The following is a 24,236-nucleotide window of genomic DNA, read 5'->3' on the forward strand; positions in this document are numbered from 1 at the left end:
GAAATATTCTTATGTGCTTATGTATTATTTATAATCTTATGTGCTTATGTATTATTTAACCCTTCTTATCTAAAACTTGGAACCTTCAATGCACCATTGTTTTTATTGGTTCACGGTGACCTACTGAATAGGTAGGCTTACTTACTTCAACCAGCAGGGACTTAATAATGGTGTCCTTCTTGCCATATTCAGGGATTGCCACCACCTCAGTCCCACATAGCTCTTGAGACTCCAGTATCTGCGCACTCACGGTGAAATTCACATTTCCTAAAAAAGGGGCAATACTGATGAGCACCATCTCCTTCTTTCTCCATGCCTCCAAACCTCAAGATTTGTTAAATGTTCAATACTTTGTAACCTTTTTGTTTGTTTCTTTTATGAAAACACAGGAGCAGAAATGGAAGCAGCAGCAACTAGAGGCTAGGGACCCTGAGAATCCAAGGCAGAGATAGATGGAGGCAAGTGAAGGAGGGGGGATAGTCTTCTAGACATCCTGGAATAAAAGACAAAGGAAAAAGTATCTACAAGGCAGTGGCAGCAGGGGTGGGGTGTGTGTGGGGGGCATGGTCTTTGCCTGAGGGAAATAGCACTAGATGTAAGGATCCAACTGATATATACAGTCCTTGAGTACAGAATTGTCTCTAGGAGACTGTTCCTCACCTAACGCTTTTGGCCTTACTGCCCAGGACACGGTTTGTCGGCCGTTCCCACAGATGCAGTGAGACTCCTGTTCCTTCTCCTGGACTAGGAATGCAGGATTCAGGTGTAGCTGCACAATAACCTGAAACCACAGGTGAGACAAAGAGACAGATTAGAGGGAGAAGGGAACCAAAGGTAGAGCGGTTTGAAAAAAAGCATATTGGGGGACTGCTTAGATATTAAGTTGCCTACTACTGAAGCTGATCTAAACATAGACTGACTACCTAACAGTGGATCTGACATTGAAATCTTTGTATTTTCATACATATAATCTGCTCTTTCATGGGGTGACACAAGAGGTCAGGAAAAGTAGAACGCCCCTGCCTGCAGAACTTCTACTTCTTTGGCCTGGGATCTTGACCATTGCCTCAGCTCTCCCAGCAGAGTGTTCAAGATTTATAAACTGTTATGCGTTCAGCAGAGGTAAGATGCTCACAAATAACTTTCAAAGTAAGGCTTAATCTAATTAATGCTTTATGATGATATATAAAAGTTAAATATATGGAACGTACAAATCAAAAACTTGGATCTAGGACATGAGAATGAAGCCTACTGATTTTTCTTCACTATGTCAGGAATATTCACACTGTGCAAACTTCCTAATCTTATGGAGTTGGGGGAAGGGTCAGAAGCTTGTTTGAAGTTGCAAGTATATGGAAATATCAGCAACCATAGGTTCTATCACATCTGAATATCTCTGAGAGTATTCCTCCTCGGGTAAGAGCCCCTTATACACAGAAGTTTGTCAGTATTTCAAAGAATAGGATTTTTAATTTACTTGACTGCCTACCTTGTGTTCAATTTAGGAAAGAGAGTTCTTTACCTGGATGCATTTGGGAAGGTAGTTGAGGACAGTGGCCTTGAGCGTGAAGGCCTCTCCGCGGATCACAGAGTAGGGCATTGTGAGCTCCACAAAGAAGGGCTGGAAGGCTCGGAAGGAGGCAGGAAGAGAGAGACCAAGTCCGGTGTCATTGGACAGGCAGAAGGCCCCTGCCTTCCACTCCGTGATGGTATCAGGGACTGTTACTCCCACTTCAGCCACTCCTGATGAGCTGGGGAGGAAGGCAATGTGAAGAACAGAGAGTGAGCAGTTAAAGACATCCTTTCTAGGAAGAGAATCCCTATAAATAATTCTATTGTCATGACTTATGCACCCAGTAGAAATGTCAATAAAGGAGAGTATCATCAAGACTCAAAGTGGGAAAATGTAAGAAGTCCTTTACTTCCATTTCTGTTTTCAATTCTAGTTTTATCAGAATTTCCTATAGACACAGAATTATAGCATTTTCTAGTATAGACACTATTGTTATGAAATAAATATGTATTTTGAGATTGCTCTTAAATTTTACTCTTTAAAATACTGTTCTAATGAAGGCAGGCTTTTTAAAGTTTTAATTCTTCTACTACAGTGTGTAGTTGGCCTGACTGATTCTGTTTTTAACTCAAGATTGTTGGCCAGTGAAGAATCTCATATAGGTGTTAGTCTGTGCAGGGCCTGGTCATATTTACTCCTTATTCCCATTTTCTGGAAGTCTTAGAATTAACCGTGTGCAAAATTTCTTAGCTCTGATGCAATGTGTCTAAGAGATACTTGGATATTGAAAAATTGCTAAAAATGGAAAATTGTGAGAAGTCTATATCACTGCCTTTTATATATAAAGAAAGTTACTTACTCTAACACCACCAAGTCCCAGATCCATGTCTCAGGGAAGTACTTTCGCACGGTCTCTGGGGGAGCCTCGGAAACAAGGGCCATCTCCTCAAAGTCATTGCTTTTTTGCAATTCAGATACGACTATGGTAGGTGGGGAGGAGACAGAAATAATAAAGACGCAGATAAAGAGATTATAATACACGCTACAGAAGAAACAAATAGGGTGATGGAATAGACAAAACCCAGGAGAGGATGCTTGGGTGATAGGGGAAAGCTTCTTTGAGGAGGTGATATATTTGCTGACTCCTGGAGTCTTAGATCAGTTCTAAGTGAGCTGGAAGAAAAGAATCACAATCAGAGGGCAGAGGCCTAGAGGCAGAAGGAGCTTGGGATGGCCTAGGGAACAGAAAGAGAGTCCTCTGTGGTCACTGTGCTCTGTCTCAAGAGGAAAGTGATAGGAAGTGTGTTGGGAGGAGGACAAGGCTCAGTTTCCATTTGGTGTGTTCCTCTGTGGGATCAAAGAAACATCATACCCAAACATGAAGACAATGGCTCTGAGAAAGTTTATAGGAGTGAGGGATCAAGGATTAAAAAAATTCTTTATTTCCACATGCGCCAGAAAGTCAGTCAGGTTTTTTCACCTATTTCCCTTCTGTTAATGGTGTACTGGTAAATAGTCAACAATCAGTTCTCTGAAAAAAATCTGTACATATACATATACCTTGTACATATGCAAGTTTACTATAAATTCTACTGTAAAGGATGGTAGACTTTTATTTATAAATAATAAAAATATATAATATTTACTTAAATTCCACATAACCAGTTAATTTTCACCAAAGGCTTTCCTTGATTTTTGACGCATTCTCTAGATGTATTCAACCTATAGTCCACCATGATTTGATGAAATCAGACTAGAAATAAATGGTTGGTTACTATCTGATGCACCAGTAATTTTGCACCAGTAAATTTGTCATTTCATTGACAAATGAATGTGACTTCAGCATGAATACTGGCTGCTAATTTCGGAAAGTTAGAGCTTCCTTATCTAACCGGTGAGAATGTAGTCCCAACTTGTGAACATTTCTGTTTCAGTTTATACCAATCCTCTGGAAATTATCTTTCCTTTGCAACCTCACCCATTCCCACATCTCCATTTACTAGAGGCAGATACTTTTATGAATGACTTTCCTGATTGCTCAGTGAGAATTAATCCTTTCTTTTATTTTGCTTATCTGCCCCTCTCTCTCTTTCTTTTTTTAAAAATGGAAGTATAGTCGACACACGATGTTACTGTACCTCTCAGAAAACATCTCAGTCTGCTTCGTATTCTCTTCAGCATGTGGGGGCTTGACACAGTCAGAAATTTGGGGTTTGTATCGCTATGTGATCTTGAGCAAGAACTTTAATATATCTGAATCACAGGGACTTTTTGGTTAATTTTATCACATTTTATCTTATAAAATATTCTTTTATTTGACTCAATATATTAACTTTTATTAGTTCTTTACCTGGAGAAGCTAATAGTCTTCGAGATGCGTATACTGCTTTGTGTTCAGGCTGTGAACATACTTTGAGTTTGTGAATCTTTGTGTTGGTGAACACCTTTAAGCCCATATCCTGTGAACGAGATTATCACCTAATCAGTACCTAAGTATTCTAAAATATATATAGGCACACATTTCATTGCATTTCACAAATAATTCAATTAACTTAATACTAAACTTTCGATATTGGTAGACATATGGAGGTAATTTTATTCTGTTGTTAAAATTCTTTTAACAGTAATATTTTATATATATGATTTTTAGAAATAGCACAAGGCAATGAATTTCAGGAAAATTAAATTAAAAAAGTTAAAATTTAAATTAAAAAAAAAAATTTGATTACTAGTCCAAAAAATTCTAGCCCTCGCTCTGTTGCTATCAGCAGATCTGCAACTATCAGTGACCTTGGAGAAGTCACTTGACCTCTCTGTATCCCATTACCTTCAATTATGATATGAAGAAATTATAATAAATAATTTTTTCAAATATAATATTTTGTAAATCTTTAGGAGGGATCATCTATTGTATAAGGAATTTACCTGTAGGAAGCTATACATATCTTTTTCATTTGTATTTGATACAGGGGAATACATGACCCCATTGATATAGACATTATGGTGATCGACACAGTCTCTATCATCTTCCTCCTGCTGATTCAAGCTTCCAGGGAAACCAGTGAGGTCCTTCATGGGTAGCTGGTCATAAACCTGTACAAATGCAGAGGACAAAAGGACAAACTTATCTGTGGCTTATTCTTTTTAAATGCAAAGAGAAAAGTATGATCACCATCAGTCTTTGAGTGCCAGTGTTGCTTCAGTAATTTGCAGAGATGATTTCAAAGCTGTTTTTAAGAGAAAAAAGAAAACTAAACTAAACATTCCCATCTGAGTACTCAAAGACCACAATAATTTGTTACAAAGTTCAGAGGCAAACATTAGACTCCATACTAGAATGGAATAAAATTTTGAGATAAATTGATGTCTGCTGTATTTGAGACATAGTATAAAACTTCAGGATGACAGAATGAAATGATGGCTTTTTCTCTCCTTGTGGTTTGCAACTGACCTAGTGTGTAACAAACTTAATGAACTTATGTTCTAAACTGGCACATGAATAAGTATATGTCCTCTAAGTAGGACAGGATAGTATTTTCTTAGATATTATTCATGGGAACAAAATGCTCCAGATCTTCACACAGCACATAAAGTACTGGAAATGATGTCTCCAAATTCATTTGAAAGGGAAGGGGAAGACAGATGTAAAAATGTTGATAGTGCACTGTGTTATGTTCAGAGGAGTTTAAAATTGCTTGGCCAAGTACGTAGGGTAATGAAATGCTCTCTCAAAGGTAGCTCTGTCTTACTATTCCCCAACTCCCTGCTCTGCTATTTTCTCCAACGCGTATCATGTTTTACTATCTATCTCATCTTTGGAAACATAAATTCCAAGAGAGCATGGCTTTTTGTCTTTTGAGTAGGTCACTACTAGATCCGCAGCACTTCAGCAAACATTGGGCACGCCTAGAACGCAGAAGACACTAAATAAATATGTGTTGAATGGATGGCTTATGCTGTTGGGAGTGAAGTGTTTCATTAGTAAAACGTTATCAAGGCTGGAGAGGATTGGGCTAGTGTTCTACCCCAAGTCTACTGTTAACTACCTAAAAGTTTCTGCTTTTTTTTTTTTTTATTAACAAACTAATGGGAAGGACATTCTGCCTCATCTATCCGCCAACACTGTTATAAATTAGAAAAAACCCTTGAGAACTATAAAATTATGTTATATAAACATAAAACGTCATTATTTTCCCACATATCCTCTTGTTCCCATTGAAATGTACTTAATACTTCCTTTAGAAGAATTCTAATATTTTCAATTAAATTTCATTTGGAAGGACCAAAATGTTAAATGTCTTTTCTTATAACTTTCTTTCTCAGGGAGTAAAATATTAATTTCATTTTGTAAAAATTTGATAGTAAGAAAAAAAATACCTTCAGTAAGAGGTTATTTCAGCTGATTTCCTATTGAAAATGGGAAGATGTAAGCGGGCTACTGTTAGCTCGTGTTGTTGTTTCTCATTGTTCTACTCCGGCCACACCCTTGTGCTATTTCTTCTCTTCACCCAACATTTTAAAGGATTTCATTTACCAACGTAATTGGTAAATGAAAGTAATTCATTTTTCCAAATTTTTATTCATCAGAGACAGTGTTTCTTCCTTTAGAAATGGTGTTCATCTTGGGACATACAATGTTTGATATAATTCTTATAAAAATAGAAATTTGATATTTAATATCAGTTTTAGTGCAGGTCAGTGCACCACTTTTGTTAGGCTTTTTCAAACATTACAACTAGCTTGAAAACGACTGTTACTGGTTTCATCAAGCTCTAGGATTTCAGGAACTTCGAATGGTGCATGATTTTATTAATATGTATATAAAAACACATACATACATATGTTTGTATAAGCATGTATATAAAATTATGTAAATAAATATATATGTATTCAAATGTAGTATATTTCTTCAAAAAAGTGCCCATGAGGGAGATAAAAATTATGCACTCCTAGATAAATAAAATTTTAATAGATCCAATCTTACTCAGGTAGGCATTTCTCCTTGCTCTGAGTCCCTTGTGTGGCCTTTCCTGACCCCCAAGGCTGCCGGGAACTCACCGAGGCTGCGGACAGCTCTGTTTCGGGCTTCATGAGCAGCACACTTTGGTCCACCGCACGGAGGGCGCACAGGGATTGAGGAGAAGCTGAAACTCGCAGGTGGGCATGTGAAGCCGGAAGACTTTGTGCTGGGCGGAAGCTCAGGTCCACCTATGGAATTGGGGAGAACAGTCGAAAAAACAAATGTCTGATTTAACTGTGCATTCACAAGCATTTCCCGAGTGTTCCTCACATTCAATACACGCTCACTTTGTTTGACTTGGTGGTGTTGGCACCATGTGAATCTTGGGCCTTTTTGTCCCTTACACATCATTCTGATGCTCAAGAATCAGTTGAGCCATTATAATGATATCTAATTATTCTTATAAACTGTTAAATTTGAGATGCCGGTTTTTACCTTTGGCACATGGTAAGGTGTTTTTCAAGTGCAGGTGGAACACAAGTGGTTCTAAATGCTCTTGTATTTTTCTTTTGGCTCTTTAGTAGCCTTAAAAACTCACTGACCTATTTTCCAACACTTCATCATGGAAAGGAGCAAGGTATTCTGAACTGTATCATATAGTAAGAGACAATGCATGAGAATTTTGAACCAAGAGTCAAATGACATGTCTTCTTAGTGTGACTCTGCCATTACCTTGCAGAGAATCTCTGGAAAATTCAGTTAATCCCTATGGCCCCAGTGTTCACATGCAGAACATAATTGATAATAACAGCAACTTTTGGTTTTAAATGTTGAAAATTTCATGATAAAGAAACCCACCTTGTTGGCTAGACAGTTTTCAACCTCGTATTTTGCAGAATCCCCGACCACTTCCCCATCAGGTAAAATGGTGAAGAAGAGCAATCGAGCGATAGGAGCAATGTCTGTCTCCACGGGGACTGACACGGAAAAATGGCCGTTCACTGGAACACAGAGAGAACGAGGAGGTGATTATGGCTTAGACAACTCCCCGGGGCTGAAATGAAATTTTTCTGTTGCACAGAGCCATTTTTAGGAGCCTGGGCTGGTGAATGACTGTTTCTATTAGTTGGTATAACAGATAAAAGAAAAAGTAGATGTGATAAACGAATGTTTATGTCTAAGAATTCTCTACCGCTAAGAACTCTAGCTTTAGAGAAAACTTCACTGAAGTGTTCTCTCATAAATCATATAATGAGGGCGCCTGGGTGGCTCAGTGGGTTAAGCCGCTGCCTTCGGCTCAGGTCATGATCTCAGGGTCCTGGGATCGAGTCCCACATCGGGCTCTCTGCTCAGCGGGGAGCCTGCTTCCTCCTCTCTCTCTCTCTGCCTACTTGTGATCTCTCTCTGTCAAATAAATAAATAAAATCTTTTAAAAAAATCATATAATGATTTCACACCAATTTTCAGCTTTAGCACATCTCTGTAAAGTTCTGGTACTATCTGAGGACATGGAGACATCCACTTGGCTACTATTTGATCTAGACTTCATAGGAGAGGAGGGAACTAGAACCTGAAGTTGTGTGATATAATCGTCAGGTTTCAGCACATTGTATTTATCTTTCTATCTTCTATCACTTTCTATGAACAAAATATTCTACATTTTTTTTCTTAAGGGGAATACTGTGCTCCTTCGATAGTTGTTTTTTGATGCCTACGTAGTCATATTCAGGTTCTTTAAACAAGGCTACAATGGTGCTTTTCTGTTGCTATGAAGATGCATCAAAAGAGGAGCTCACTGATAGTTAAAAGAGTAGCTCACAGACAGTTTTCTTGTAAGTGTTTTTCAAACTTCCTTAGAAGAGCAGAAAACGTCACAGGTTTATATTGCTGCATATTTGTTCATGGCGAGAGTCCGATTCAATAGTGGAAGTATCCAATGTAACTTTCCATAAATCAGAACTATCTTCAAAAAGGAAATATGATACAAAGATAGAAATGACTCAGCCAAAGACCTAGTGTCTAGGAAGCATTCCAAGTATTCCAAGCATTCTCTCTGTTTCCTGAAATAGTTCTAAAATGTCATTTTGAGAAGAAGCTCCATGAATATTTATGGTTTGAAAATCTGGGATAAGCATAGATTCTAAAACAACAACCTCAACATTTTAAGTAATCTGAACAGAAGAAGCTGAAGGAAAAGAAAAGAAATATTTCATAAAGGGCAAAATGGATGAACAAACACACACCCATTCTTTTTTTCTCCTCTCAATTTCTCATTTATTGGAGTTTGATGGAAATCACCACCGTTTATTTGAAACTTTTTCTGGTATTTCTACAACTTAAGGCTGACTATGTCAGAGCGGGGCAGAAACGTACAATTTTGGAAATACTCACTATTTCCCTGTTCCACAGGCAGCACGTGCATCCCATTTCGGACAATGCCTCCCTTTGCCATGATCTGCAAAAAACGAAAGGAAAAGAAATTTTGTTTGCCTGACAGAAATCTTGTACCCGACGTCCTGCCCTTCATGCGTTATGTTTCTTGTACTGAGCTCCAGCTGGCAATAATTAGCCCTAAGAGAAGTCGGACTTTCAACAGGAACTTGGATGATAAGTCAAAGTAGTGATGGCTAAAAGAATTTCCTAATTCCTTGCCTCACAGAGGACTTTTGCCTATGGGTGAGTCAATGAAGTGGTTTTCATTCTTACCAGATAATAGAACACGAGTTCCTTCAGCTCCTGCAGGTTCCGTCCATTCAGAATATAATGTGCTCGAACTGTCCGAGTTTGGCCGCAGGGCAGTTCACCAGGCATGGGCTCTAGGTGGACAAAACTCTTGCTTGGGGAAAATACAAGATCAGCAGTGTGAGCAGCTTCTTTGTACTCTGCCAACAGCCACTGGTAGCCGTAACAGGGACTATGATCCTTGTGTCTGACCTAATGAATTTAAAAAACAGTATTATTTTCTAGATTGTATGTCATAGACAATCAGCGTTGTCACAAAACTGCATTAGTTCACTGCCCTCCCTTAACTAGTACTTAGAAATCTTTTGCTCCACAGTAAAAAGTGAGAGAGTGTTTATCTGTATTGCAGACCTTAACCCTGCAGAGGCTCCTTGGGTTGGTGTTTAGATTTCTGAAGTGCATACATGGAGGCATTTTTTTGCTCTGCTTAATTTGATCGACATTTTTGGGGCCACTTTACCTATGCCGACAGAGAGATTGGAAATATAAAACTTCACTGAGGAGATTAAATACTCTCCAGAAACTGAAGAACAACATTCCAGAAACCTATTTATGATGGGTTTCAAATAGGTACTATGAATAAATGTGGTACTGCAACCATAGGGATCTGAGAACACTTTCTGTCAATGGCTTTGGTTCATGAGTTGAGTTGGTGAATTAGCTGACATCGCTCTCTCTTGGGCTGTCCTAGGCTGGTTATTTTTAAAGCTTTCTGTGGTTCTGGACTCTCAAGGTTTATAGGCGCTATTTGAGTTGCAGTGTAACTTTTCTCCATGTAGAAGTTATTCCTTATTCCTTATTCTCATCCTTGCCTCCCAAGCGGTGTGAATGAATCCTTGTGTCAGCAAAACACTTTCTTTTATATTTTAATATTTGTTCTGGTGATAACAGGTAAATGATTATCAAAAAGAGGGAGCATTTAAAAATAATTTTTTGAAAAAGATTTAATTTATTTATTTGACAGAGAGAAAGATCACAAGAAGGCAGAGAGGCAGGTGGGGTGAGGGGTGGGAGGGAAGCAGGTTCCCCACTGAGCAGAGAGCCCAGATGTGGGCTCGATACCAGGACCTGAGATCATGACCTAAACCAAAGGCAGAGGCTTAACCCACTGAGCCACCGGCCCCCCTAAAAATAATATTTTTATTTTCAGGTTGAGAACATTGCCTAGCACATAGAAAACATCCAAGACACTTCTTGACTGAATAAATGAATGAATGCTCAATTTTTAATTATTAGAAGATATCTGAGGGTTTTGAAGGGGTGGGGGGTGGGAGGTTGGGGGAGCGAGGTGGTGGGTATTATGGAGGGCACGTATTGCATGGAGCACTGGGTGTGGTGCATAAGCAATGAATTCTGTTTCGCTGAAAAGAAATAAAACAAAACAAAACAAAAGCAAACAAAAAAAACTAACTGCTGGTGGGTATTAAGGAGGACACATTTTGCATGGAGCACTGGGTGTGATGCATAAACAATGAATCTTAGTTAAATAGAAAAATAAAGTTAAAAAATTAAATACAAAAGATAAAAAAAGAAGATATGGGCTTTCATGCCATCTATTTAAAGTGCAGTCAATAAAATATACTATTGGGCACCTGGGTGGCTCAGTGGGTTAAGCCGCTGCCTTCGGCTCAGGTCATGATCTCAGGGTCCTGGGATCCAGGCCCGCATAGGGCTCTCTGCTCAGCAGGGAGCCTGCTTCCTCCTCTCTCTCTGCCTGCCTCTCTGCCTGCTTGTGATCTCTCTCTGTCAAATAAATAAAATAAAATCTAATAATAAATAAATAAATAAATAAAATATACTATTTATCCTGTTTATCATTATTATGTAATATCTATTGTATAGCCATATATCTCTTACTGTATATCTACATTTCTATGCTATACCAAGTAAGCTATATGAGTATAAAAAAAATCTGGAGAAACACTAGAATAGCGGGATAAAAATAAAGTAGGAAAAACAATTGAGAGTATATATGCTTGAAAGCAAATGTTAGTGATGTTGAACTGGACTTTTACAATGAAAGCCAAGGTAAAGGGAGCTTGTGTTATCATTTCTTATATGTAAATTTTTATTTATTTTTATTTCAAAATAACACGTCAACTGTTAAAAAAGAAATTAAACATCACATTTAATCCCACCACCCTGAAAACTGAAGGGTGTTATGTTTGTTTGTTTATTTATTGATTGATTATTTCCATAGGACTAACACAACTTGGAAGTATCATCACCTTTAGGCTGCAACCTTATTTCCAAGACTATTTCACGTCATTGGTAACTTCTCTTCAAACTTACCCTGACAGTGAGAGAGGTACCCATAATGTTGGTGGTGTTGATAGAGAACTGAACCATGCCATGCTCATCAGTGGTGGCATTGGAGTTATAGTCAGCTTCATTTGCTGTGATGAAGACAAGTTCATTTGGCATGGGGACACCTTTTCCATCCATTAGTTGCACCTGAAGATTAAAATGTGTGGATCAGTTATATGGTTAATACTCAGTAGTCACCAAACATTCATTTTATCACAAATATTTATTATGTCCTATATATTGGACATGGTTCCAGGCATTGAGGCTATAGTGGTGAACAAAGCAAAGCTCCTGCCGTCATAGAAAAGAGATATATGTTAAATAAACACATAGATGATATATATATTTATTTAGTAGTAATCAGCCCTAAGACAAAAAATAAAGCATTGTGGGGATGCCTGGGTGGCTCAGTCAGTTAATCAACTGTTTCTTGATTTCAGCTCAGGTTGATCTTAGGTTTGTGGGATTGAGCTCCACATCGGGCTTTGCACTGGGTGCAGAGCCTGCTTATGATTCTCTCTCTTCCTCTCCCCTGCTCCTACTCCCCTCCAAATAAAATAAAATAAAGCAGTCTGAAAAGATTAAGAATTATGGAGCTGATGATAGGGGTAACCTGAAAAAAGGATTCTGTGGATATTTTGGAAATTCCATGTACTATATAGAACTCTTGGAGAGTTACAGAGCAACAAGTGCCAGACAGTAATGAAAATTTTTAACTCCTTAGCCAAATTTAACTGAGCTCCAAACACTTATTTTATGACCGACCCTTAACTTTCTATGGATTAGTGTTCTAAAATATACGTGTACAAGATAGCAATTGCTAATACATTACCTTGTATACTTTTCTAGTTGTTTTTTTATACATCTGCTTCTAAATCCAGACTTTCAAACTTTTGGAAGGTAGGCAGATATTATGAGGGACTTTCCATGTGAGAAATGCAAAGTTGAATAGAATCATACAGTATTACATAAGGGCGTAAAGTCAAATTACTGCTATTATTGAACTCAGTAGATGAATGATCTGATTCAGATTGTAAAGATGATGATTCTTTTTCAGTAAAAGCTACTTTTGGTAGAAGGAAGCACAACTGGGAGACTTGGATCCATATCTGTAATTGATTAATAAAATCTCATTTTGCCAATGAAATATTGACTGTACGTACAAATTCAAGGATAGGTACAAAATTCTGATTCTCTTTTGAGGAAAGAGTCTTATGACTAATGGGGTAGTTATTTAGCAGGAATGAAGTATCAAAAAATACACTATACCTCTCAGAAATTAAAAATAAATGGACTGTCATTTTGGGAAGTGACAAAAATTTCTCAAATCTTTTGCTGTCATAACATAATCAAAACATTCTAAAACATACTCCACCCCTCTTTAGTGGGGTCTCGTCCCTCTCTACTTTGGTCTCCACACCTACAACCTCATAACCTTTCCATTAAGAACATGACACACAGGGGCGCCTGAGTGGCTCAGTGGCTTAAGCCTCTGCTTTCGGCTCAGGTCATGATCCCAGGGTCCTGGGATCGAACCCCGCATCAGGCTCTCTGCTCAGCAGGGAGCCTGCTTCTCCCTCCCTCTCTGCTTGCCTCTCTGCCTACTTATGATCTCTGTCAAATAAATAAATAAAATCTTAAAAAAAAAGAATATGACACAAAATAATTACACATTGATGGACATAAATCTGCCATCTCAGACTTCTGGAGAAGATATCTGCACAGACATCTGCACAGACATCTGCACATCTGCTTATAATACAAAAAATAACAATACCAGATATTTTGTAGATAAATGAGAAAATTTATATTTATAAAATCTGGAAGCCTTATATAGAAATATTTTATCCTTTTGTGCACTGTTTTTTAAAAATGTGTTCCTGCTTTATAGAGAAAATTATAGAGAAAATAATGTAAATATAATATCCATGAAAAAAAACCAGGTACAGTAGAATATTTTGTACTTCAAAATAAAAAAGCCGCCTACCCACTTATTTCCATACAAAGTTAGTGATAGCATGATAATTTAAAAGTCCACCATAATTTCTGAGAAAATATTTTCTTGTGAGAAAATATAAAAATCCGAGACTACTGGTAAACTAAGGAAAGACTGAGTGATATCACACAATGTTGTTCTAAAGGTGAAAAAAATTTTGATGGTGTTTTAGAATAATTTTGTAGATTTCATATACTAATTTACAGAGGAACAGATTTATTTTTATGTGGTTTTACACTTTTGGTTATGCTAATCAATAGATAATAAACCAGGTCTGATTTTAGCAGAATATAATATGCTTATTAAGTGATAGTACACAATTTGATTTGTGGCTTAGAAAATACTTCACCTGCCCAAAGAAGGGGATCCCTCGTCTAAAGTATGGGTCCACTTTTATGAATGAAAGTTTGGTTATGGTTGTTGTTATTTCGGTGGATTTTTTTCCAGTTAATTCTACCTCTGGAAAAAAAGAAAAGAAAAAAATAAGTTTTTCTGGAAGGATGATCTCCCTGAACTTCTTACACTACTTCCACTGCAGTTCATAGTTCAGCAAAGGAAGTAAATCCATGTTCATTTTTTTTCTCCCGTACCCACGTGGTATGCAAACCTGTTCCTTCTTCTTGGATCTTGGCCTCCACTTCTAGTCTCATTTCATACCCTTGTCTCTTCATCTGGAAGATCTTGGTTTTTACTTGCTGAGAGACGCAACCTTGGCTGTTTAGCTAGGTGGGGATAAAATACAAAAACAAAATACTGAACAGATCTGTCGTTGATTAATCCAGTGGGATTTTTGGGGGACAATATAACCTGGGATCTTCTATGACAAGAATATAATTCATATTCTCTAGAGATTAATTATGATTGCATTTCATAATACTATCTGGTTTATAATGGATATATTTCTTAGCATCTGATATTCCCTAGAGTTAATGTGATAGAAAATGTCTTAAAAATTTGTGGGTAATCCTACTGTAGCAGGGAGGTAAGTTTTCACAAGTGGAGCTCCCCTTCCATAGTATCCAACTGTTGCTGGGAAGGGGCTGCCCATCTGGAGACTCAGTTTGCTATCTCCGTGAGCCCTCGGAAGGGCCATGTGACAAGTTCTCACTTATGGAAAGAAAGCGAAACATATACCCCTCCCAGCCAAAGTGATTAACAGGTGTAATGCTTTTTCTTCTTCCTTCATACAAGTAGATGCCCAAGGCAGCTCTGGATGCCAAGTATTGGAGATTGCTCAACTTTCATTATTCAGGGAGCTTGGTGAGCCAGGAACACCCACAGTGGAAAATTACAAGAAATAAATAATTCCTAGTGTGCTAAATCACTGATATTTAAAAATCATTGTAGCTAACATAGAATTTCCTTACAGATTGCTCTCTTCCTGAGTTAGTACCATGTTGTAATTCATTGCTTATTAACAACGTCTCCATGGTTAGTCCCTGGAAAGAACAGTTTTTCACCTACCTGGTGACTGAATTTCTCACAGACAGCACGTGACTCTCCACTATAGCAGTTAGAAGGGCTATTGTACTTTCTGCATACTCTCATAGTCATATGTCCCGGGACGGGCTTCCCATATGTGTATCTATCATAAGAACATTGCCAAATGAGTCAAAGCAGACATTGAACACCTCCATTTTCTACTTATTTCCATTCCCCTCTTAGCAATACTATGTTTTTACCCTCTGTACTTCTAATCTCTGCAGGTTGAGAGCAAGTATGCTAAGTTATGACTCTTCTTAAAAAAATCTCCAGTGCCTGACTTATTTCACTCAGCATGGAGGACAAGGGGAGATGGAGAGGAGAAGGGAGTTGAAGGAAATTGGAGGGGGAGGTGAACCATGAGAGACTATGGACTGTGAAGAATAATCTGAGGGTTATGAAGGGGCGGGGGGTGGGAGGTTGGGGGAACCAGGTGGTGGGTATTGGAGAGGGCATGGATTGCATGGAGCACTGGGTGTGGTGCAAAAACAATGAATACTGTTACACTGAAAAAAAAAATCTCCAGTGCCACATGCTAAAATTGACTATAGTTTTTGATCATATCTTTTTCCCCTTAATTTTTTATTTTTAATTTCATCTTTAAAAAGATGCATTTATTACTAAAGCTACACCTGTTCTTAAAAGAAAAAAAAAAGCAGTATCAACAAAATGAAAATGAGAGAGAGAAGAGGACCTCAATTCTACCTAGGAATACAAACTGTGAATATGATGGTATTTCCTTCCATTATCCTCTTCCAATGTGTAGCTCTATTTATATGGAGTTTAACTTGTCTACTTTTTATAAAAATGGGGTTGTGTCATATATACATGTATGTCATTGATGTTTAGTGTGTTTTCAAGGGTATTTGTTTCCTTCCCTACCTATCTTTATTTGCAAGAGTATTGGCTCACCCGTTATATAGGATCAAGAACTTGGTGGCAACTGCTTTGAGACAGTGCAGGGACCCAGGTGAACTGTGGGTGCATTAAATGTGTGGTCTTTAGGCAGAGCTGGTTTCTTCAGTGCTAGGGCTGCTTTCTGCTAGTGCTTTCTGCGAGTGTTTTCTGCTAGTGCTACCCCTGGACTACTGGAGAAGGGCATGTGATTTTTAGAAACATGAATATTCAAGGTTGGAAAGAACCAAGCTGAGAGATCATGTCCAGTCTCATCAGTAAAAATGGCAGTGCTGAGAGGTGTGTGACATGCCTTTGGTAGACCGATGACTCAGCTGAGATTTTGGTAATATGCCTATCTCTACAAATTCTGAATCTAAGCTGTTTTTCCACTATGCATGCAAGGTCAGGTAAATGATCTGTTGATGACAGAATTTCCTCTACAGAAGGGAAAGTCACTATACTCTTCAACATTGTTCCATTTGTGTGTGTGTGTGTGTAGCTTTGTCACTTTCAGAATCAACCACTGTAGATAGCTTCTCTAAGAACAGTTGTTTGCCCCATCATAGTTATAATAATACTGATAAGGCCATGAAAGGAAAAATAAGGAAAAATAGAAAAACAACAGGTGAGGAATATTCCAGAGATAGGATGATCCCAAGTACTTAAAGTATTTATACTCTCACTGCTCCTAAAATATCCCAAATGGTGAGTCTCCTTTATATAATTCTCTCAAAAGATTAAAAAATATATAAACTCACAGGCCACATACTGATACATTCACATCTTCTTCCAAGATAGTGATTATCCTTGGCATTGTTATTTGCACTTCAAACTTGGGAAGCACTGTTTATTGGAGATAAAGGAAGTTAGTGATTATTTTTCAACTTTTGGGGATTTAGTATTTTCAGTAAAACTCCCTAATAATATTTTAGGGCTCTGAAAAGGTAGCTATACTCTCCAATAAAACCACCTTACTATCAATGGATATTCTTTTTTTTTTTTTTTTAAAGATTTTAATTAATTATTTGAAAGAAAGTGAGCAAAAGCAGAGGTAGGGGCAGAGGGAGAGGAATAAGCAGATGACCTACTGGGCAGGGATCCCTGGGATCATGACCTGAGCCCAAGACAGATGCTTAACTGACTGAGCCACCCCTCACCATTTAGGTACCCCTAAAATGGATATTCTGATAGAAGGACTGTACCCTTAATGAATTATGTGAGACTTGTCTAAAACAAGGATGTTCTACATATTTTTTTTTTAAAGATTATATTTACTTATTTGACAGAGAGAGATCACAAGTAGGCAGAGAGGCAGGCAGAGAGAGAGAGAGAGGAGGAAGCAGGCTCCCTGCTGAGCAGAGAGCCCGATGCGGGACTCGATCCCAGGACCCTGAGATCATGACCTGAGCCGAAGGCAGCGGCTTAACCCAATGAGCCACCCAGGTGCCCCTGTTCTACATATTTTTTGAGATTAAAAATTACTACAAAAAATAACCAAGCTATGAGAAGTTCTATGCACCGATCACTGATAGTCTCATTGGAGTTAAATATAATTGATTCTCCTCAAAGCTCAACCTCACACATAGAAAACAGAAGGACTCTAAATAAGCACCAACACTAGGCCCTAGAAGTTTAGATATGAAGAAAATGCTCCACGACTTTTCATAATCCATACCAAATTCCTCCACAGTGAAGTCGTGCATTGTCACTCCACCTGATTCCTTCTGTACCACCACCTCATAGGAGCCCTGAAAGGGCTCTGACGAGAGGGGAAAGCTCAATTGCTTGAGACCATTCTCTAATAGGAGTTTCTGCCATTGTGCGATGCGATTTCCTTTCGGGTCCTATGGATACAGTAATTGTAACTTAGAAAGCTTAGAGCATTAGAGACAATAAAAGCAATCGATGGAAACTCCTATGTTATACACAGAGAGAACCTATGGGGTGGTGGTGAGGCGGGGGGAGGACAAATGTTAGAACCATCCAGCGCTATGTGAGCTCAATCATTTCTCCCGTAATGACAAGTTTCTGGTATACTGTAAGAACCTCTCAAATATGAGCATTTTCTCTAAATTTATTTAATTCTGTTTATGGAATGTTTCATGTTGCTTACCTGAATGTATACTAGTGGAATCTGAAAGACAAAAGAGAAATAAAGGAATGCAGAATTATTCTCAAATATTCTCATTTCTGATTTATAAACAAGACAGCTTTATGTAGAATAACTCTCTGTAGTAAAACAGAAAAAAGAGTCTGGGTTAAATTTTACAAAACTCAGGGGGAGATGAACCATGAGAGACTGTGGACTTGTGGACTCTGAGAAACAAACTGAGGGTTTTGGAGGGGAGGGGATGGGGGGATGGGTGAGCCTGGTGGTGGGTATTAAGGAGGGCATGTATTACATGGAGCATTGGGTGTGGTGCATAAACAATGAATCTTGGAACACTGAAAAAATAACATTAAATTAAAAAAATTAAATTAACATTAAATTTAAAAAAATTTTACAAAACTTTCAATTAATCTATTTTAAGCAATAATAAATAATGTTAAGAACTTATTAGGCCATGAGCAACAAATATCCATGTGCATAGCCACTCATTTAGAATGGAATTTACTAATATTACAAATACTGAGATGGTCATGGAATTCTTAGTTCTAAGACTAAAGAGGAAGAATAGCTCCTTTACTATCAGTGGTTAGTCATTCTAAAAAAACTAATATTTATTAAGTGTTACCATGCACTGTACATCATTCTAGGCACAGAAGTATAGCAATATACAAAAGAATGATATATTTGCTTTCATGGAGCTTGTATTTTAATAGGGATCGATATATAAGAAACACACACACATACACATATATATACACACACACACATATCTGAGAGATATATATTTTATATATACTTAATATTTTATATTTATTATTTGATATTGATATTTATTTGACATATATATCAATGATATGGTATCAATCCTATATCTCAAAGATACAAAATGTATGATAAACATATATATGTGTACGCACACACACACACTCACACAATTTATATTAGGTAGTGAAACATTGAGAAGCAAAATGAAGCAGGGTAAGGCTGCCAGAATGATGGATGAGGAGTTTATTTTAGATAGAGGAATGGAAGTAGAAACTAGAAGATCAGCTTCAAGGTTACTGCAACAGCTTTGTTTAGAGGTGATATTGGCCAGGATGAGATTGTGGCAATTCAGGTTGTTGGAAATAGAAATAGTATGGATATATTTCAAGCTAGCATGATTTTCTGACAAAGTGGATGTAGGTATGAGAGAAAGAGAGGAAATAGGGATTATGCAATAATCTTTTTTTTTTTTTTAGAGATTTATTTATTTATTTTAGAGGGAGTGAGTGGGAGTAGGAGGAGGGCCAGTGGGAGAGGGAGAGGGAGAATCCTCGAGTGAACTCCTCACTGAACACAGAGTCTGACACTGGGCTTGATCCCAGGACCCGTGAGATCACGACCTGAACCAAAATCAAGAGTGGGTTGCTTAACCAACTGAGTCACCCAGGTGCCCCAAGATAAGCTTTTGTTTTAGGAGTTAGAAGAAAAGAGTTGCCTCTGAGATAAGAAGATGTGGTGAAGCAGTGCATTTGGGAGAGAAAAATTAAGACTTTCTGCTTTGATGTCTGCATTAAAATTGAAAGAGTTGTTTCTTATAAGTATCAGGTGTTAGTCTCAAAGAACAAACACTGATTATACTCTTCCTTGACAGAAGAGATTCTGGTAGGTGTGTTTAGAAAAATTCTAAAACTTTGATAAGTTATTTGAATTTAACTTATTTCATGGTGTAAGCATGTCTATTATTTAATATATCTTTCTAATTTGCCTAGTGGAGAACTTTATAAACAGTAAGTTGATTGTGTGACAACTAAGTACCAGTACCAAGCTGGAAAGAACTAGCTACTTCCTTGACCTGAGATTCTGGTTTAAACGAGGATCATGCACTATTGTAATGCCAGAAACCACTGCTAATGATACCAGTTTCTTTCTCTCCCTGTCTTCCCCCAGCACCAAAAACAGGCATCTAGATTGTTTACACAGATAATAATGATTCTAGATAGGTATTCGGAGACTTACCAACTCATTCAAGGGGTGAAAGTTTTCATCCAACGCAACAACACGAAACTTCACTGAAACAGAAATATTTTCCATGAGTCCCAGAAACCTTAAATCAGGCTTAGCAGTTGGTAGAGAAACAAACAAACAAACAAACAAACAAACTGTTAAAGAACCAGGGCTAAAGAGCCATTAACTGGGGAAGATGCGGGGGAGGAAGGTCTTTCCTTTTGGGAGTTGTTCTGACTATAGGGCCTTTTTGTACCTGTCTGCCCTGGTTTGTAGATGGGCTTGTCTGTCTGGACAAAGACCAGATTCTCTTTGTTTCTAACCACCACTGTGGTCCGCCTTTTGAATTCTTGGGTTGGTCCTTTCACTTGGATAGTGAGGAACATGACCTCTTCATTGGATGGAGATCTTGGGACCTGAAATATAGGGCAGACCATAAGAACCCATTCAGTCTTGCAAGTTTCCTCCTCCACTCTTTGTTCCTCTCCTCCCTGGAGATCTGGCCCCTTTACTGCACCCCCTCATTTTCATCAGGGGAAGTTGGTATGGACAGGAATTACTTCTGTTCTTTTACAAATGGGGAGACAGAACAGAAGGTGGAGGAAAATACATCAGCAAAAGAGTTTGTAATTGAGACTTACATCTCCTTATAGATCAGCCGATATGTCTTGATTCAATTATATGATGAACTTTACCAAGTTGATGTTCTGTGTTAAAATGGCATGGCAGAAGCATATTTAAGTCTATGGGAAATAAAGCTACCATATTTTATTGGCCGTAGGCTGTAAGCATTTTACATATGGGCAACTCTGAAGAGATAGTGGATATTGGCTTATGGTAATTTCTACAATTTTCCCTGTTTAATATGGGCTGATGTGTTCCTGCCAGACCACCACTGGAGGCTTATGTCATGGGTTAATCCGGCTTGCCTTATTAATATTTTTTCCATTTTAATGTTAAGAAGTCACATTTTCCTTTTGTCTAGTGCATACTGCTTTTTCCTCCTGGCTAAAAGAAATTTTCTTTGATCATCAAGTTGATTTTTAATATGCCTCTAAGTATTTGTCCCCCATTGGAAATTCATGCATTGCTTCTTAATTTCTACACACAGTTGCCACACTTAGATTTCTTTCTGAAGTCTTTGCCAGGCTCTCCAAGCTTTATCTTGACTGAGTTCTAGATGCCTATTATCCTAACCAGTAGAATCAAGTATATGAAGTCAAACAGGCATACTCACAGTGAAGGAGACACAGTGGAATAAGTCCTTCTCTACCACCAGGTCAGTGAAGAGGCTCTTGTTCTCCCTGAGAGACTCCAAGGAAGCACTCACAGTCACTGTCTCATTCAGGTAGCTCAGAAGGAGGCAGCCCTTCTCAGGAGTTTCAGAGTGGAGCAGGGAGGGGACCAGGACCATGTACTGCCTGCACGGGGGAGTCCAGTTAGCGGAAAGTGTAGGAGGAGAGCTACTGCTATTACCAGCACTACTTTCCAACACGATGATTGCTACTAACATTAGTTTGATACCAAGAGAGGATATATTGATGAACATGACATTGATCTCTGCTGTTGAATGGCATGCGTGAGAATTATTCCCTGTTCCATCACCAGTGCCATGGCAGTGAACATTTTGCTGGAAGTGAGCTTTAAATAGATTAAAATTTGCTAGGATACTTCACTTTAAGGAACACAATATGCAAGCATTTGAATTCAAATAAAAATATGCTAATTATGTTTATTCATGTTGTAAATCTATTTTACACGAGGATTGCTGTAAAAAGCAAGCAAAGTCTCAGGAGAGACACTACAAAAATCAATCAATAAACAGTATTTTCATTGGATATATATATTCAACAACCCTGTGAAAATGATAAGGCAAATACTTGCTTCCACTTTACAGATATGGAATCCGAGTCTCAAAGAAAATGAGTCATTAGTTTAAAGTCTCAGTTGTAAGTAACTGAGTAATGAAATCTTCATGTTACCTAACCCTGGCTGTTTGCATTTTAAATATTTGCCATTCAACTCATGGCTAGACAATGGCTCCACCCAAAAATGGCCTTCTAGTGATGAAATTTTGGGTTTTGGTAACCCATGAGCTAGAACAGAAGCTTTGCCAATACCCTCATATATAATTTTGACTACGTAGTTTTCAAACATTTTTGCTTACAGAATTCCTAAAATAATTTTTAGACACTATGCATTCCTTACATATTTTCAAGTAAACATCTACATTTTTATCACAAATAATAACAAAAGACATTATTTTTGATGAAATTTTAAGTTAAAACTTAGTCTTCTATAAGTTTTCGATAGATTCTTAAATATCAGTGATAAGATACCCAGTATGACCTACTTAAAAAGTACACCAAAAGGTTATATTTGTAATGATCAGAAATTTAACATCTTTCCTTTTTTTTTCCTCATAAAGTTGAATTACCATGCCACTTACTACATAGAAGTTTATCCTAAGATTTTTATGCTTCAAAATATATTTATGGATAGCTCTTGCTTCTTTATTAACTAGTTTCTTTATTAACTATATATGTATATATATATATATATACATATACTCATATGTATGTAATGTTATTTATGGATGCTTAATTTAAATTCAACTCTTTATGTGATCATAAAACTGTTAAACATTTTCTTCTGGATTGAATTATTTTCAAGTCTTACTAGTATATAACTGATCAAAACAAAATACATGTATTATAATATTCATACATATTAGATATAAAATAAAAATATTTTTGAAACACATCTTTAATAAGAATAATGAGCTTTTTTTCCGTATCCATGGATAGATATTCCTTAATTGTGGGAATTAAACGAGGCGTAACATTAATTCTGTTGCTATTTTTAGTTTGTATGGACATGAGTGCCACAAAAAATTATTTACATAAAGTAAATAAAATACAGATAAAACAATTATATCATTGTTACCAGTTCTTAGAACTCCTTCTGCATTAGGTACCAAAAATCACCCAGTACCTATTGCTTCTAATCACCTATCAGCAGGTGTTTCCTTTAGATCCCCCTTCAACTTTGTTGAAAAAAGAATTCATCACCATGTACTCTGCAAAAGAATTTTCTCCCTCATTGTTAGAATCCTTTGCTTTCTCAACGTCAGCATCAGTGTTTCAAATTATTCCTTTATCAGTATTTCAAATTATTCCACCCTATGGATTTTTATACTCTAGGACAATGCTCCACGGTGACATCTGATTGAGGGAAAGATTTGTCTTTCTTTTATAAAGTGGAAGATGGGCAATTAAGCAAGAAGTAAGAAAGGATAAATAGCCTGGTCTTGAGCAAATCAATCTGAATGTGAGGATCTGAAAATTGATTCCTTTAAAAGTATCAATTGCCAATGCCCCTCAGAAAATCTTTGTATAACCCTAGAAAGTTGATAAAGTCAGAGATTCAGAGTTGGAGAAAAATAATTGAGTAAGTAAAGAATGAATAAACCAGATTTATGCAATCTCATCATTGGAGGAGACCTTGGAGATAAGAAGGCGACAGTTTCGTGGGAAAGACATATGAATAGTCTAAATGAGAATAAAAGAGTTCTCCTCTAAGGAAAAGATTCTTCACATCCTCTGTGAAACTCACGGTTTTCCAGAGACTGAGGCATCTGCAGGCAGGAAGACCAGAAGGAGGAGAATAAGATTTGGATGAACACGTGTGTTCTTCCCCATGCTGCAGGCAGAAGGGACCTGAGGAGACCAGGCTGTATTGTGCCCTGCTCCCTGCAACTGGTCTGGTCCCAAACATTCCTCAGAGCAAGGAGGCTTTATGCTGCTCCCCGTGTAAACAGGAAGTTCCACCCACACATGGTGTCTAAACAAAGTAGAGGTTTCTGAACATTCTGTGAAAGGGTCATGGCTCTCAGAGGCCTAATTACAGTCAAGGTTATTTCTGGGTGGGGTGAATAGAATTCCTGGAGGGATAAAATCCACATTCCCCTTAAGTGCTCCCTTTCTCTGGGTTTTACTGTAAAGCAGCTAAGCGGATTTTCAACCCCTTCTCTCTCTTCTCCCTCGGTGGTCCACTTCCCCACTGCTCCTTATAAGGCTTTCCTCACGTCTCTTGCCTAAATAGTTGGCAAGGGAAGCTACAATTTAAGCAACACTGGACAGGCTCAAAATAGCTATTTCAACTTCAAGTCAGAGGGCCTGCGAGTCCTCCATTAGATATGCCTACTCCAATGTTGAAGCACTTTCAGAATTCAATAGTT

The 24,236-nt window shown here is 37.7% G+C and overlaps 1 protein-coding gene across 1 annotated transcript in view; it reads right to left on the bottom strand.

The window, feature by feature from the left end:
- Positions 1 to 23,787, bottom strand: part of A2M (alpha-2-macroglobulin) — a 40,510-nt gene extending 16,723 nt beyond the window's left edge. Inside the window, exons 1-21 of the mRNA XM_044229081.1 lie at positions 23,612 to 23,787; positions 21,234 to 21,417; positions 20,253 to 20,412; positions 20,009 to 20,061; positions 18,011 to 18,031; positions 17,573 to 17,741; positions 16,656 to 16,740; positions 14,983 to 15,103; positions 14,126 to 14,240; positions 13,868 to 13,977; positions 11,508 to 11,669; positions 9,180 to 9,407; positions 8,865 to 8,928; positions 7,332 to 7,474; positions 6,572 to 6,721; positions 4,439 to 4,606; positions 3,864 to 3,972; positions 2,373 to 2,493; positions 1,523 to 1,751; positions 661 to 781; positions 146 to 267 (exon numbers count right to left, since the gene is read on the bottom strand). Coding sequence (XP_044085016.1) covers positions 146 to 267; positions 661 to 781; positions 1,523 to 1,751; positions 2,373 to 2,493; positions 3,864 to 3,972; positions 4,439 to 4,606; positions 6,572 to 6,721; positions 7,332 to 7,474; positions 8,865 to 8,928; positions 9,180 to 9,407; positions 11,508 to 11,669; positions 13,868 to 13,977; positions 14,126 to 14,240; positions 14,983 to 15,103; positions 16,656 to 16,740; positions 17,573 to 17,741; positions 18,011 to 18,031; positions 20,009 to 20,061; positions 20,253 to 20,412; positions 21,234 to 21,417; positions 23,612 to 23,697 — 2,721 coding nt within the window. The 5' untranslated portion in view covers positions 23,698 to 23,787. The remainder of the gene's footprint in view (positions 1 to 145; positions 268 to 660; positions 782 to 1,522; positions 1,752 to 2,372; positions 2,494 to 3,863; positions 3,973 to 4,438; positions 4,607 to 6,571; positions 6,722 to 7,331; positions 7,475 to 8,864; positions 8,929 to 9,179; positions 9,408 to 11,507; positions 11,670 to 13,867; positions 13,978 to 14,125; positions 14,241 to 14,982; positions 15,104 to 16,655; positions 16,741 to 17,572; positions 17,742 to 18,010; positions 18,032 to 20,008; positions 20,062 to 20,252; positions 20,413 to 21,233; positions 21,418 to 23,611) is intronic.
- Positions 23,788 to 24,236: the final 449 nt, after the last annotated feature.

Source organism: Neovison vison, chromosome 12, assembly GCF_020171115.1.
Source record: "Neovison vison isolate M4711 chromosome 12, ASM_NN_V1, whole genome shotgun sequence".
Taxonomy (NCBI): Eukaryota; Metazoa; Chordata; class Mammalia; order Carnivora; family Mustelidae; genus Neogale; species Neogale vison.